This window comes from Dermacentor albipictus, chromosome 4, assembly GCF_038994185.2.
Source record: "Dermacentor albipictus isolate Rhodes 1998 colony chromosome 4, USDA_Dalb.pri_finalv2, whole genome shotgun sequence".
NCBI classification, from domain to species: Eukaryota; Metazoa; Arthropoda; class Arachnida; order Ixodida; family Ixodidae; genus Dermacentor; species Dermacentor albipictus.
The window spans coordinates 95,714,141-95,731,340 of NC_091824.1; the positions used below are offsets into that span (position 1 = coordinate 95,714,141).

The following is a 17,200-nucleotide window of genomic DNA, read 5'->3' on the forward strand; positions in this document are numbered from 1 at the left end:
TCGACGCGATGGCCACGCGTGACCACATAGTCGCCCGGGCTTCTTTGTTTTCTTTCTTTCTTTTTGTTCTGTTTTGCTCGCGATAACCTCTGCGCTGTCGTTCTGCGGTGCCTCGCCGGTCCCTGGAGAGAACCACTGCACCGGTGATGGAGCCACGCTCGATGCCAAAGCGGCTAAGTCGGAGCATTTTTCTGTCCTATCCGGTGCCGCAAAATGCAAAATGATACGCGCCGGACTGACACAGTGGAAACGTCAGTACCAAGTGACACAAATGCCTCAACAATATGGCCAATGTATGCTGTAGGGTTTTCTATGAGTAGTCCTTATGAGGTTAACAAAAAGGGTGGCGGGGGGGGAGGGGGGAGGGAGGAGGAAGGCTGATGCGTACGCTCTGGTGAGAGGTATTACTTGATGGTGGAAATAAAGCGCTTTAGTGAGGAAAGTACAGCCCGGTTTACTGTTAAAATAAACACAAAGTTATTATGGCGTACTAAATTACATCGGAAATATGGCTTGGCCGAATGCAAACTACTTCATAATGCATACTGTCAGCTTAATGCGTCATATCATTTTCCTATTTCGATAGTGTATCAGCGTTTCCGTTATACTCACCTTCTTGCTGGCTAGGTGTTTCCTTTAAGTGCTGGTCGCACCACCCGTCAAGCTGTGATATGCTCGCGCGCTTGAAATACCAGACAGCTTGAACAGTGTAAAGCCGTGGAACAGCTTCACTAACTCGTTGCTTTCTTCCGTACAACCGTGAGCAAAAGTATACGGACCAGGGGTTGCGTGATAAAACCAATTTCCTTCCTCTGCCTGTGAACGCAACTTGAAATTGAGGACAGCAGTCGAAACTTGGCATTGCGAACTTTTCAATGTACTCGTTAATTCCCGTTTTTGTTGTAAATTACGAAGACATTCAACTTTTTCGGCCACCCTGTGGTCCGTATACTTTTGCTCACAGCTGTACAACATGTGCCTCGCAGGTGGCTTTTAAGGGCGCGCGTCAGCCAGGCTTTTACACCGAAGTCGATAACTGCGTTATTCTGTTGCATAGAATGGTTCTCTTGCCTTACAGTAGTAGCCAGAAAAAAGAAAAGCAACATATTTCAGGATCAGGTAACGATTATCCTGGATTAGAATATTGATTTGTTTGTTCAGTAACATTGAATCTTTCCAGCATGTAGCAGAACTATGGGACACGCCAAAGTGAGAAGGACCCACCTCAAATGGCCCCTTGGGAGTATTAATTTTGAATCAAAATTTCAGCAGGCGGTCCAGTTTTTCGCATTTCGCACGAATCGCATGCTGCTGGACGCTTGCTCAGCCGCGCAACGCTCAGGCCATTGATTGAGCATGTGCTGTGGTTCTAATTCGAAATGAATGCTAACAACAAAGTGATTTATAGCCATGAGCAAGCAATGAGCTTGTTCAATCTAGGTAACGCTTGTGGTATAGTCTGGATTAGTCAGGAGATCGCTGAACATTCCACGAAATAAATGCTAAAGGCGATCTTGTTAGGCACCCGAGTTGCGCACATTAAGCGCCTCTTCTGCGGTCACGCTATAAGTTCACTCTTATACTCACTACGTTTTGCTAGAGGGGTGCAAATACTTGGCAACGATTAAAACCATAAGGAAAGAAGAAAACACCAACAACCGGCGCCATGCTTCTATTATCCGCTACAAAGACCAAGTTGATCCGCTAGTTTACACCTTAATTTTCTTTCTGCTTTTACTGCTGAGTTGTATCGAATACCGCAAGCGTACATTTACTGCGCCGTTTGTTAATTTATTTTAGGCAGTAGGAAACAAGTGTCATGAATACAAAAAAATTGAAAAAGAATGCTCACTTGACCTTCAGCGTAACGTCTTTCTCAGACTTTCAACCGAAATGTAATTCCCATTCCTGGCTTTTCAGGCGAAGATTTCACTCCCAATAAATTGCTAGGCTCGTCTTTGTGCGTATGGCAGAGCTCTGTTGAGCTGCCCGTCATGATGAACTGGAGACGCTGATTCACTGGCTCCCATAATGGAAACCGAGTAGGCGTCAAGCTGTGCTTTATAGTTATTTTTTCACTCTTTGCCTTCTCTCTACATCGTGGCTTCGGGGGAACAAACAATTGACAAACACAAGCTGCGCCGAACGCGCTTTCAATCCATTTTCCATCGGTACCCCACCCGGTCAGCGAAGGGGACGAGGTCCAAGAAGCGACGTCTCAGAATCACTCAAGTAGCCCGGCTTTATCGAGAATAGAAACAACTAAACCAGGGTGCAGTATGGCAGGCGGCTCGGTAACACCACGGGTAAAAAGCAGGGTGGGGGGGGGGGTAGAAGGGATCAATACTTCCGCATCAAAACAAATAGGTCTTAGTGGTCCCCCCGCCCCACCCCACCCTTACGGTTATTTTGTTATTTCCTCTTTGTTCCATCCATCCGAAGGGGTCGTCTGCGCACTTGACCACATGCACTCAGAGTGCTGAGTTTATCTCTTCCTTCCGAGTCAAAGCCCTTCCAATGTAAGACTCAAGACGCAAAGAAACAATTGAAAAAAAGAAAGAAAAGAAAAGGATAAGTGAGCGAGCACAATTTTGAGATCATGAGTGCCGAAGGTATACAAGGAACAGTCAGCAAAGTAGGCACGGTGGCGAAGCAAGGTGGTGCAGAGCCACCTTGACTCGACAGAAATTTCCATGCCGCACCTTTAGGAAAACGAAAACAAATAATAAATCAACGGCTACGCATCAGAGCGAGAACAGGCCTGCTCAGCTAACACGAGGCCAGCTAGCCACGCCGCAGGAGACGACGTGGATGCCCAGCGAGCACAAGTAATGTATACACGTAGCGCGAGGCGGGAGATCAGAAGCGCTGGAGGGCGGGAGAGAGAGGAGGCAGGAAGCGACTGAACAAAATCAAACGCGCGCATAGCTCAACTCATGCACGAAAGTGAGGAGGTGAAAGTGGGGGATGGGGAGAAAGTGATTGAAAGAGCAAGGCATCCATCGGGCGTAGTCGATGGCTAGATATGTCTGTCTGTCCGTGGTTCTGTGGAAAGGGGGGTCAGCCGCGGTAAAGGCGGTTAGATAGCTGAGTCTGGGGGCGTTCAAAGAAAGGTGCGAAGAAAAATGAAATTGAGAAAAAAAAAACAGGCGAGAATCAAAATAAAATAAAACAAAGACGGTGCAATACGTGGGTTGCTCAGTGAGGCGTGCGAAGCGCTAAGGGCGCTTGGTGGGGCTCTAGGGATAAACTCTCCACAAGCTCCCCCTCCTCCTCACCCTGTGCGCCTCTTTCCCCAACGTCTGTAACCGCGCGCTCGCGGTAAAGAAGATTGTGGGAGAGCAAAAATAAACGGCGGCACCCGGAGAAAGCCTGTAACAAAATTGGGACAGTTGCCCGTGGCTTTTGGAACGGCGGCGGTGGCAAAGAAAGGGCGTTATTCGAAGTGCGCTCGAAGGTGGCCTGCAGGAAAACGGATTCCGCATCGCAGACCAGCGTAGTTGGAAAAGTGCATTGTCGAAGTAAAGGAACTCTACTCTTGCTCCATTTCTACCGAAACCCCCACGCTCGAACAAGAGGGGACTGTATATAAGAGGCCGAGGGGAGAGGGGGGTACCAGCCCAGGTGCGATGGATTTGTAAGGAGACAAAAGAAAAATTGTGTGGTGAGGGATTGTCTTGCCGAAAAACAAATAAAAAGGTAAAATAAAGAAAGGGTCACTGCACATGTCGCAGCTAAGCAGGAACTCGGCAGCTTTGCGTCTCCCGAAGCTGTGAATGAAAAAAGGGCCTCCTCTAACACTTTCTGCGAAAACAGAGCATAGGGGCCTTTAAAGAAGGCTTCCTCCAAGAAAGGCCTTCGCTGAAGCTGCAGGAACATCTCTAATGGTGGTATGGTGGCGTGTTTTGTTTCGCCAACACTAGCTGCAGTGAAAAGGTCACTTTCTCTGTGGATTTCAAGCATTCTTGTGAAGCCTTTCTTTTGAGTGGTAAAGTAGCAGGCTGGAGAAGTGCTGCTTCAGGCCGACTTCACTCTGTTCTATAAAATAAGTTCTCGCTTTTCCTTTCTGCGCAGTGTCACTTCATATCTTTGTAACTGTGAATGACAGACATAATTTAGGCACATACACACAAAACCCTATTAGGGTTATGACACACCATAGTACCTTCTTCCCTCACTCTCTTTTCATCCCTTAAATCCCTTCCCCTGCGTACGGTATAGCAGACCGGACGTGCCTCTGGTTGACCTCCTTACCTTTCCTCCCTTCCTTTTCACCTTTCTCCTCCTGGGTTATGATGGGTTACGTACCGAACCATTGATGCAAGGTTAGCGGCTGGTAAATGGTTCAGCCATTATCTTAGTACTCGGTTAGAGAAGCTGTCCTCTGACGTATCTCCCCGCCGAAGTTAACTACATTGCCTAATCGTAACTATATTCATACATGTTAAAGGAATTCAAGCAAACAAAAGGCGAGTGGTGCAACAACTACAGTTTAATTTGAACTCCGTAATGTAACAGCGATGACAGTATGTACAATAATGACGTGAAGTGTTATTGTTTACAAGAACAAAGAAACTAGAACGCTAGTCACTTTGCGTTGTTAGGCAACTCAGAAATAAAACTTGCCTACACTTGACACTGCTAGAAAGTAACTACCTGAAGCGTCTTGTTCAATCCACGTTAGCTGAATAGCACTCGGTTCAGTGGGCAAACCTATAAAGATTGATGGAGACAGGTAAAAATATCTGCAACAAACACCATAGGAGTTATTTTTTGTACCTGTCATTTTTCGCACAGCGCTCACTGTTAAACAGACACAGAGTGCGTAATAATCTTGTCTCTACTGAACCTTCGTTTCATGACGAAGGCTTCCACAGAAGACTCACTGAAGCGTCAGAAGTCCAGAACATGGCGGCACTGAACACACTTATTTTCACCATCGGATCACTCAGTATGACTAAGTAGACCACGCATTATAGACACAAACCCAAGTTATATCGACACTTATTTTTACAAACATAGATGCGTCAACCCCGCTTATATATTAACCCCGCAAAGTCCAACGTTTTATTTGATGCCTGAAAAATCTGAGTTAGTGCTGTAAACCCAATGTATAACCCATACTAGCATTTGTGAGGTTCTGGAGGGCGTGTTCAGTTGGGTCAAATGTAGCGAATGAATTACTAATTAAATAACTACCATACAAATTATTTTTCCTGAATTATAAGTTCGCTGTTTTCTTAATATCAATATACTCTCCGTGGCCAGAAATACGTGTAAGCAAGTTATTTTAACTTTCTCTCACTTGGAATGGTCTTTGAGCTTCGTGGGATTAAACTGAAGTGCCAAATGCAAACAAAGGCCTTCCAAAGAGGAAGAATAGCGCTAATGTTGCCGAGACATTGATAGCTGCTGGTAATTCTGAGAATTTTTCTGTTGTAAAAGAAGATCAGAGTGGCTAGACGGGTTTTGTGGTGGGTCATTTCCTAATTTGCTGCGGTGCAGTCGCAACGCGCACGCACGCACGCACACACGCACGCACGCGAGACCACAGAGGGCATTGCATGTTGTCTCATGTACTTTCTATGTCCATGTCATTGTACCTGCACTGCAATAAATTAGAAATACACAAAACATTTTGGTTGTAGTAAATTCATCATTGTACCTTACATATTGCCTGCTATGATAACTGCGATAGACGGTTATCATATACATACTTTACGCACTGAGATCGGTCTGCCGTATAAAGCACCTTTCTAGACCATGTTTTCCGCACGGCAACATTTATTTTGCCATCACTAAATCACACCTTTCTTCGAGTAGGCCTGCACTGGACCGCGAACCCAATTATTTTACTAATTGCGTCTTCCTCTTTTATGCAAAGCAAATTTCGCAAAGAATTTTCACAGAAGGTTAACTATCCGAGTAACTGCAGGTATATATATATAAGGGGCGACAATTTTTAAGTTTTAGAGGATTTTATAATAAAATAGAACTTGTGGTAGATAGAATAATGACATTCCTTCAGCTCAAATATTCAAGGAGGCGTACGTTATTTGCAGAAGGAAATGAAACGCATATACAGCTAACTGACGAAAATTCACTAATTAACTTCCTAATTAATTATATTACAGCACATACTTCAATTTACGAATTGCAGCCGGTCTGTTTGCAGGGCATATCCATTGGAACATATTTTGAGGATGCCCCGTGCTTCCAGGTATGCCCCATCAAAATCGTGGTAAAAATTCACTGTTTTTTCACTTACTATTCTAGAAAAACGCTATTTTACGCATTGACGCACAAAAGTAAATGGAACGCCCATGTATTTAGTCACACTCTTCGGCAATGAACATATCGAAACTGGTGTCGCCCTGGAAATTCCTTTGAAGTGGATACGCCTTGCAAACTCATTGGCTGTCATTCGTAAATTGTAATATGTGCCGTATAATAATTAGGAACTTATTCAGCGAAATTCCGTTAATAATTTAATATCTGCTTCGGTTTCTTGTGGAAGTGATGTATGCCTCTTCGAATATTCCAACTAAAGGAATTGAGTTAAGTCATATGTCACAGATGATATTTAAATATTCTGTGAAACTTAGATATGATCGCGCTGTATATATTAACCAACATATTCGCCGTTTTACTTAAACGCTTTCAACCAGGATTGATCATCGCGAACTTTCCAGAATAATAACGCTTGTTATTTTCCGAACGACTTTAGTAATACTAAAGAAACATAAATAAGGATGAGCTCATAAAACAGCGGAGCTCTTTTCCCAATTAAGACGGAAAAATTATGCATTCAATCACTCTTATGCATTATACACTGATTCGTGTACGCATACTTAGTAATCCTCCCGCCTCCTTGCGTGGGTATATCGCATGGCCAAAAAGTTAGAGCAACAGTAAATTACCAGAGTGACTTTCGGCATCGTGCGTACCCCGGCATGAAGTCTGCAAACGTGATCTTGTTATCCGCGATAGAGCGCAAGCTGGTTAAGTATACCAGGCAGGCCTCCGCTAACACAGCCGAACGCGAAGCGCCCTGTGTTCTGAAAGTGAGTGCTGTGTAATAATTTATTAATTCGTCATTTACCTTCGATGCTTCGGGTGTTCAGTAAGCGAGATCAGTGTCTTTTTTTTTTTTCACGGACGCTGAACAACTTTAGTACCTTTCTGCCTCAAGACTAACATTAGCACATGGTGACATGATTTCTTTATCAATATAGAAGCACGGAAGTTGATTTGTAAGAATTTAACTAACATCACACCTATTCCCGTCACACACAACAGCCAGGCCATGCTTGTCTAGGGTGTGGGCTGGTGTGGGCTAAATAGGTAAAGTTTTCGTACTGCGCTGCCAATAGACGCTCGTTCGAGAAAGTTTTATTCGGAACATGTGGTGCCAGACGGGTAGGCCAATGCCAATAGGGCCAGCTCGCTCAACAACAATAACGGTTGCTGCTGTGAGAGCTCTAGGGCATTCATGTCAACGAGTAGACCTCGGTATCGTAAGCTGGCTTGTGCTATAACCTTATCATGCACACATTAAGAGTCCTCTGCGGAATATAAGTACGCAGTGGAATGCACGGAAAGAAGCCTGACTAGAGGTGGCCAGCCCAATCGACCGCGTGTTTTGGGAAACCCAATCCGTTGAATCAGTGGCCTCTGGAGAATGCACAGAGTCACCCAGAAGCGGGCTTCTAGAGGTACTCTAGACAAACGTGACAGAGGCTCCGCAGTCACGGCGACACTTCCCGCACTGAGAAGAGCTGCGTTCGGAATGTCGATGTGAACACCTAAATTGTGAGCGGTTTTTGTCTTCCAATAAGCAAGCTAGCTATACTTAACCGGATCGTTTCACAGCACTAGTCACATCTTAGAGGCATCACGGGGCAGCGAGAGAGCACGGTGTTTCCCTCGACAAAAATGGCGACCTTATACGGCCATTCTGTTGCGACACAAGAAAAAAAAAAAGAAGAAAAAGAAAAGAATGAAGTCGAAAGAAAGGAAATGTACACAGATTGACCCTGAGAGCGCACGCCATCTCTTAGGTTGAGGCGTGCCAGACGCTGCAGTGGTTTTCCGGCGCTGTTTTCGGACACGGTATGGTGGTGCCCACTCCGTCGATCAGGTGTTGTTTTCGAACACCACAGTCTCCTGCTTCTGTGAGCAATACGCGGAGGAACATCCGCTCTTGGGGCACGTGATTCTTCGTGTGGTCAGCGATTGGACACGAGATGGGAGACGACACGAGACGCGAGGGCCAGTAGCAGGAGCGCCATCGCAGATGGAACTTGAATGTGGGTAGAAGAGGCTAGAAGTGGGCGGCACAGGAGAAGGTGAGAGAGAAAAGAAAGGAAAACGAAGAGAAGTTGTTTTAGTAAAAACTTGGAAAGGCCAGGAGAATCGGCTAAACAACGTCCCTCCTCGGTTATTATGGACACGCGGTGTACCGCTCAAAACTGTAGTTGAGTGAGCTGCCTATAATTACAAGGCGATGAAAAGTGGAATTGGCCCAGAAAAATCGCAAGTGAATATCCGATGCCACAGGAGTAATACTTCCACGTATGTCGTTCATGCTTTCATAGTTGTTACTTATGAAATCCCATATCTTATACTGCATGTATGTATTTTTAGTGTTGCGCTATTGCAACTAGATCTTGCTATTACAGCGCTAATTAAGTTCACACTCTCAATGGTAATTTTGACAAATATAAGCCCAGGATTTCGTTGAATGCTGTTGCGTGTTCAGTACTGTTCGATATTTGTCTGCGAAAGTCAATGTTTGACTAATGTAGAGCCTGTCTCTATTGGCAACCCCAAATCATAAAGTCACGTTTGCTCCTTTTTTTACCGTCGAGTTTCTGCAATAAGCATTCGCACATGCATCATAAATGTATAGCCCAGGGGAAAGGAGTCCAGAATTTGTGTATTTCACATTAACGAATCCGTAATAACGAGGAGAGGCTGTATTCAGCTCCTGAAATGACGTGAGAAATGACGCTGTTGAGAACAAATAACACACGTTGCCCTAGCAACGAGAGACAGGCACACAGAGCGAATGACCATATTGCAGTGCATGGTACGCAACCCAAGTTGTACTTAATACAACAATGTATCCAAACAAGTTTCTCTTTAGTGCGCAGTGCTAGATTGGCTACACTTGCCTACAATTTCATGATGACTATAAGGCGCATTGCATGAAAGACAGGAATAATTCAATGGAGCAACTACGCAGCAGTGTACATGTGGTAAAACACAAGAAATAGACAATGAAGTGAGTACTTTAAATCATGAACAAGGAACACTGAATGGAAATTTAGTTTCTGACATCCGGAATGCGCTTACTGGGAATCAATTCTTACTCTTGCTAATGCAGTACAAGCAAAGCCGTGATTTCGGTATTCGAACCTATTGCAGGAAAAGGCGGCAGAAGGTCAAGAATTTCTCATGCCTGATAAACTAAATATTTGATTCAGGTATACCAAGAATGTTCATTCTGACAAAACAACCGCTAATAAAAGCATCTAAAAAGTGTTAAAAAATGGCTGTGGCTTAGCTAAGGTTAAGCCCAGGATGAGAAGCATACTAGCCTTTATTTTAGTTGTTGAACCACTGTTTAGCCTGGTGAACTGCTGTTGCTTGGCTATATTTGGTTCGGCTAGACGAAGAAACAACTCATGCGTTACTCTGCTTCGCGTTCAAGAGTGGAACGCGACAGCGTTCCCATCGACCCGCCAAGGGGTGTAAGACAATGGCCTACGGCGCAGCGACTACGCGCCCCGCATTGGACGCGGTGAGCGTCGAGCAACGCAGCGTTCGGCGCGGCAACGAAATGTGCGCCTGAGCAAGCGACGCACGCCTGAGCCTTAGAAAGAGCTCGTTTCTAAGGCAACACCGCATTCACTAGAGGCGCTTTTGTACCGCTTTGAAGCATCGTACTCGTGGCTCAGTGGTAGCGTCTCCGTCTCACACTCCGGAGACCCTGGTTCGATTCCCACCCAGCCCACCTTGCAAGAGTTGAGCCAAAGCCACCTAGAAAATCAGTCTCTGTAGCACGCCGCAACCTTCGCTTCTCATTCCAACGAGCAGCTCTGTCTCCAGGAGGCATCTCACCTCGTGAGTGTCTAGCAGAGGCAAGCGCATGCTGCTTATATACCGCCGCGACGCCGCGAGCGACGGCGCGAGTTGGAACCCCGTTTCTCCTCTGTCGTGACGTCACGGTGTCACGTGGTATTGAAGGCGACACCGCCGCGCCTGAGGAGCTGGGTTGAGCTCTCGTAATATGCTTCGCATAAAAGCCCCTATTTTCATGAACGAGAAGAAAGGGGGTTAACGAAGGGGTCCGATTTTTATTAGTCATATTTCATAAGAAGCGAACAAACACTGACACCAAGGACCACATAGGGGAAATTATTTGTGTTTAATAAATGAAATAAAGAAACGATGAATTTATAGAAATGAAAGTGGATGAAAAAACAACTTGCCGCAGGTAGGGAACGATCCGACAACCTTCGAATTTTCCGACAACCTACCAGATTGCGAAGGTTGTGGGATTGTTCTCCACCTGCGGCAAGTTGTTTTTTCATCCACTTTCATATCCATTAATTCGTCGTTTCTTTATTTCGTTTATTAAACACAAATAATTTCCCCTATGTTGTCCTTGGTGTCAGAGTTTGTTCGCTTTTGATGAAATGCCCCTATTTTCATAGACGTTTCTAAATACCTAATAATGTAAAACCACTCATACAACCGCGTCATTTCCAGTGTACAAGCTATAAATAACATTTTGTATTACTGCTCTTGGAAAACACAGAACAGACGAACTGCGCTGACAAAATAACAAGCAAAGAACACAAAGAAGTAAATGTGAGCTGTAATTGAAATTCAAAGATAACGTAGAGCGCTAGTTACAGCTCGCCAACGAAGTGTAGGAATACTTCTTTCTAAAATTAGTCATTAGTTGCCGTTAACAACCGTAAAATGTGTACTTTTAATCTTACGAGTTTTCATATGAAGAGGTCAGAGAGCAAGATACCAATAGAAACGGAAAAAGAACTGATGTAACAGGGATAATTTGTGGCACGCAATAATAGTGACACCATAACATCTGCTTTATAGGATGTATACAAGCCATTGAGATGAATGTCTACGAGCTCAATTCCATAGACACAGGAAATACGGACTTAGAAACCCTTCGTCCCGGGCTTATAGGTCAAAGTGCAATAAAACATTTTTTTAAATTCTTTCTTGCATTTTACACTTTTCTTTTACACGGCATCTTGGTACTTGTTATGAGCGTCGACCGAGACGTGTTCATACATGGTACGCAGGGAAATATGTAGTGGCAGACACACATTTAGGCTGACTCATGTATCGGACACATGTAGTAATTATATCAATGCGGATGCGCATCGGTGATGCGCAGTATGTACAGCGCGCTGCATCATGTCTTTATTGCCACGCTCTCAATACCTTCGTTCATTTCCTGCACTGGCTATGCTGCTGTAAGCGTCGTCTTCCTTGGCACGTTACAACTCAGATTCACGCGATCTTCTAAAACAGCAGTCAGGAAAAAAGAGATAATGGGGTGATCCGGGCATAGCAAGTGCCGGTAAAGCTTTTTCAAGGCTAGAACCACCTGTATTGAGAAACAGTGTGGCCTTCACCATAACGTAGATATGATCACTGAGCAACTTGCCTGTCGACCGTGTACATAAGTAGCAATATGCTGCTGAGGAGATTACAATTATAAACCGAATTGTACAGTTCAAAACACGGAAGCAAATTAAACAGCGTACGAGATTTTGTTTTGGTCCACATATTATGATAAATCATAGCTCGACGCCGGCGATGGTAATTATCTGCTAGCTGGAGAACGTGCCTATACCGCTTTGCATGTGTATCGCAGTCCCGATTAGTAACATGTGCGCTTTTGCATGACTGTGAACTCATGGGCGAGCGGCAGAGCATGGTGCGCTCTGGACAGCAGTGCTCAGGTGTTGCGATTGACGGTGTTGAGTACAGTCTAACAGCGCCTTTAGCAAAAATAGCAACAGCACGACCTTTTTCCGATGCAGAGCGTGTCCCAGCTAATTTTAGCCATAGATTAAAGATAAGCGAATGCCGCGTAGCTGGACAGAACCAAGGTAGTGTTGTTTGCCGTCGCTTGGAGATGCTCAAAGAACTTTTTTTTCATACCGCCTAACTACATCATTAGTTTTAATTAATAATGAACTTCTCATATCATATAATTAGATGAAAAGTGTCAATGAGTAAATTGTAAAGCGACATGCAAATCTTCGGATCCAGCTTTCTGTTGCTCAGTACGTGCTACATAAAAGTTAGCAGCGCATGTGTTGCACATAGAAACGTTTCGATAAATACTCAGCCGCTTGTGAATGTCTGTCCAGTTCGCCTGGCCTCTCTTTTCTTGACAATCAGCCCAACAGTCTACAGTCCCAAACTCTTTATACTGATATCGTTAGACACGTGATCTGAAATAATTTTTCTTTTCTTTTTCGTGCATTCGCATTCAGAGCTGCTGTGCTCTTGAAATTCTCACGAAATGTAAACTTAAAAAAAGTAATGTCATCCGCATGACTCAGTCTGTATGCAAAGAAGATGAAATTGACGCGATTTCTGCGTCGAATGCGAACCGCACTACTCCCAAGCCAACAACGCTTTATCTTGGTTGTTCGTGTTCGTTCTACCGTTTAGTGCACTTTGTTGCGTATGCGCAGCACGGGCGTTTCGGCGTTTGTTCCCCCGGAATTGGTGTCGCCGTGGTCACACGTCTGTTACAGGGGAATGCACACTCCCTGTAAGACCACGTGCACACGCCTTATAACCCACAATACACAAATCATGCAGTTAGAGAAGAAAGTACTTTTCGGTACTCACAATCTATCCGAATGAGCTTTTCCACGAACATAGTCTTGAAAGAAGGGGCATCTGCCGAAACTTCGCATTTGTAGTTGCCGCCTGTGAGGTGATCCACATTGCGGATGAACACGGTGCCGTTGTTTGAACGCTGCAACTGGAAGTCAACAAGAGAGCGGAGAGCACTTAGTGAGCCAGCAGACTCGATTGCATACCATGTAGTTACGCTGTCTAGCGTGAGCGTAAAAGTGAGAGAAGAATCGGCACACGATGGATATCGTGCAGTTCTTACGAGTCAGTAGCGGGCTGGTGCTGAGCCCCAAAAATTTGTGCCCCAAGCACTGAGTCCTCAATTCCAGGTGCACTCATCTGTACGTGCGATCCTTAGAAGTTTCTTGCAGTTTTCGCAACCTCATACGACGCTTTGAAGGCGTTCGCTTCGTTTTCTTCCCACGCCCAACACTTCGTCTGAGATAAAACCAAGAACCTAGCCTAAGGCACTGTGCGAGGAACGCGACAGACGATTAACATAGTTCTCGCCTCTGCGCGACGTATTACTTTGTTCGTCTCTACCGTAGCGTGCAGAAAGAAATATACGTTTTGTCTTTCTTTTTTTCTTCCTGTCTGTGAGCCTTAGAGTGAGGCAAGGATCAATTTTTTTTGTTTCCGGAGAACGACGTGCGCGTCACTCCAACACGCAGCGTGCGACGTCGCTATGCCTGAGGGCACGGTAACTTTGTGCGCATATATACGCGAGCGTCGAGCGCTCGTGCGCGCCTTAGCACCGCGACAAGTGCGCACTTGCTCGCAGGTCGTTGCTCGAGTCTCGCACGCGCACAGTGCTCGTCTTCAAAAAAGAAAAAAATAAAGAAATGAAATTGTGCGTGAAAATAAAACAATACACTCGTGATCATCTAAGACGTTCTCAAAGGCGACGACGACGGCGAAGACGACAACGCGCAGTTTTCAGTGAACTGCGACGTCGTCGTCGTCGGCGGCGCTCAAAATCCGCGCAGTGGGCACGGAGCTCGCGCCCACACCTATATACGCGCTCTCCAAGGAGCGCAGGCGGGTGGACGATCGTTCGAGGAATCAAGACAAACGACGCGGAGGGGGCATCCTCGCGGCGGTATGTATATGTAGAGAGAGGGGAGTGCATTTGCATTCCCATTACGATTGCTAGGCTGTTGCGCGCCACCACATATGAAAATGGCGGAATAACGAGCGCGAACTGCATTACATTACGCACGCCGCTCTTCAAACACTCGTATACGCCTTCGCGCCCATTGCGCGCGCTCCCTTCTTCCCGCCACGCCGCAGAGACGCGGGAACAAAGTTATAGGCTCCGCTCATTACCATAATAACGAGTGGAGCGGAACAGAAGAGAAAAAAAAAGAAAGAAAGAAAGAAAGCGCAGCGCGTCGTGTGTAAATATTGTAAGCCGAGCGGTGGCCCGCGTTACGCGCCCCCTCCGCCCCCCATCTCGCCTGAGAGCTTGCTTCTCGGTATTAATAACAAAGACTTAATGCGGCGAACGCCGCGAAACACCTCTCACTGGCGCCCGCGTCGCTATATATGCATGGTGCGCGGCCCTACGGTTGCCGCATCTGCGGAAGCAACGGAAGCAGCCCGAAAGCAGCAATCTCTGTCCTGCCTAACCCCCCCCCCCCCTCCATCACCTCCAATCGCTTCTGCCTTCTCGTGCTGTTCGTCGCTTGTATTTGCTTCTAGCTGTTGAGTGACACACTCTGCCGGGTGCTAAGGCTGCGCGAGACGCTGGCGCGTGCATAAAAAAGCACTTCACGCCAAGTGCTGCTGTCCGAAATGTGCCCACGGGACGAGGTTGCGTGGCTGCCGGCGACATGGGCGTGCGGTGCGGGGCCGTGCGGCATTCGGAAGACGGCAAACCGCGCGTGGCTGGATGTGCTATACCTGCCGAGGATGAGTGATTGTGAGCCCGCATGTCTTGACTACAAATGGGCGTTAAACTTTTGGGGTTATTTATTACTGCCGAATGTTGTCGAGCACACCGTACTCGCGATGATTTTGAGAGGTTCTTTTGTTTGTTCAGAAATGCGCTAGGTAAAGAACAACTTTCCGAATAGCTTTTTTTCTTCTTTTGAGCTCTATTTGCGGTGCTTAAAGTACTTGTAATAATTATTAAAAAAAAAAGCAGCGTGAGTTTATGATGAGATAAACGGTGCTTAACACCTAGAGTGATTCTATCGTATGAGGAAACACTGAAAAAACAAAAAACATCAGTGATTTCACTAGAGTTCAGCTTCTTTCATGACACAGCACCCGCATTCGCAAGAAGAAAAAAAAGAAGGAACGAAAGAAAGGAAGAAAGAAGCCCGCGCGGCCATGCTTTTCGCTTTCGTGTTCTGATGACACAAAATTAGACAGATTGACGGCTTTTCTTTTTCTTTCTTTTCTTTCGCTGGCGTCATTTATCCTAAACGTCATGAGTAAGATTTTGCGCAGAGCATGGATAATATATTACGTTTCGTGGAGTGAGTAGAAAATATCACCAGTGTTTTTCAGCACAAATAAGATAAAAGTCCGGAAATGAAAGGTATAGCGACATGACTATTATACGGAACCAAAGCAGAACTTCAACCCCGCAGCTTACTCAATAGCAGCCTTTGTCAAAAGTCTATGGGCTCGTTCGCACCTTTAACAAATGTGTTGCTTGGCTGCTTGCCGTGCTTTCCCATGGCGCTGTCAGCCCTCCAGACCATTGGTTGATTAGTACGAGAGTTATTTTCATTCTCCAGGGCACTGGAACGTTTGACGCATCACAGGAAAAGGGCGCTCACGGGCAACGTAGACCGCACACTTTCGACAAAGGCTGTACGGGCCGCACTCGAAGCTCGCCTACCCTCACTAACTTCCAGCATAAACGACTGAGTTGCAATAATGCTTCTAGCAAACTTCCCGCGATACCTAAAAGCCTATTTGTACACGGTCGCGGCAGAATACTACTCACGTCGACCCTGATGCCGTCCACAGGAAAGAACTGCCCGGGCGGTCGGTCGGAAGGCACGAATCGGAAGAACTCGACGTCGTCGCGGTACCACTTGACCGAGTAGAGCACGTCGCCCTCGAGGTCGTAGGCGCACCTCAGCCGGGCCTCCGTGCCCACAACCACCGTCTGGGGCACCTCCAGCGATAGGATCCGGATGCACCGCACTCCTGCCGGAAAGAGAAAACCGAGCACGTGACGAAATGGAACGTATGTACGCCATTCTCGTGCCTTGCGTCGCGACCAAAGGAGACACGTCTTTTCTTTTTTTTTAATTTTGAACGAGAGGTTTTTTTTATTGACATGAATAGATAAGATGTTTGCACCAACGGGTGGTGCGGCCACTCCCTTTCATGGGAGAAACACGTGGATACGTCACACAACATCGGAAAGGCAAGAAAAAGAGGCATTGAGAAATGAGATTTGATACCTGAATACATAAAATTTCACCACGGCAAGATACAGCTTAAGATGGCGGAAACACTACAAATGCAGTACAGATGCACCAAACGTCACAACAGAGAAAAGCGCACTACCCACAAACAAAAACACTACAGCTTAGAAAAAAGTTAATTAAGCCTATAAGAAGCGGTGTTCGAGTAGTAAAATTTCCGGATCAACTTAAACACAAATACTACCGAATAGAATGATGAATATAGTGTAATTTCTAAAGAAAGTGAAACATAAAACATACGAGTTGACCATTTGGTGAAAAAAACTTTATTTAATTGAATTCTGAGGTCTTACGTGCCAAAATCACGATTTGATTATGAGGCATGCCGTAGTGGGCAACTCCGGATTAATCTGTAGTACCAGTGGATCTTTAACGTGCACCTAATGCACGGGGTACCAAAAAAGAAAAAATTAACTGAGGCCTATGTATTGTAGGAGCTTGCAAACGAGCGACAACTGCTTTCAGTTATATGGAGCACCGCAACAATGGAAGTAAGGAAACAAACGAACAGCATGTCACCAGATGAACGTACAGTGTTGTGTTTACTGAAGGAGTGTGATATTAGAGCGCCCTGCACACTGTCTTAAAGGGAAGCACACCTAGGAAAACTGGTCAAATAATAAATTGAAACAACAACTTCCTGTAAAGGTGGCACAGAAGTCAGATTTTCTTATTGAATGACTGGAAATTATTATACATAAATTATTTCGTCCCTATGCATTACATCAGGCACTGGTGTCTATGCACAGCCACAGCAGTTCTCTTTCACCGAAATACTTCGCAACGGTCCTTACTTCAGTCGTTCTTGCTCCTTCGCTGCTTCAATGTTC

The 17,200-nt window shown here is 45.6% G+C and overlaps 1 protein-coding gene across 1 annotated transcript in view; it reads right to left on the minus strand.

Moving 5' to 3' along the window:
• LOC135911412 (beta-1,3-galactosyltransferase 5-like) overlaps positions 1-17,200 on the minus strand; it is a 302,140-nt gene that overhangs the window by 71,184 nt on the left and 213,756 nt on the right. Inside the window, exons 3-4 of the mRNA XM_070537971.1 lie at positions 15,881-16,086; positions 12,913-13,048 (exon numbers count right to left, since the gene is read on the minus strand). Coding sequence (XP_070394072.1) covers positions 12,913-13,048; positions 15,881-16,086 — 342 coding nt within the window. The remainder of the gene's footprint in view (positions 1-12,912; positions 13,049-15,880; positions 16,087-17,200) is intronic.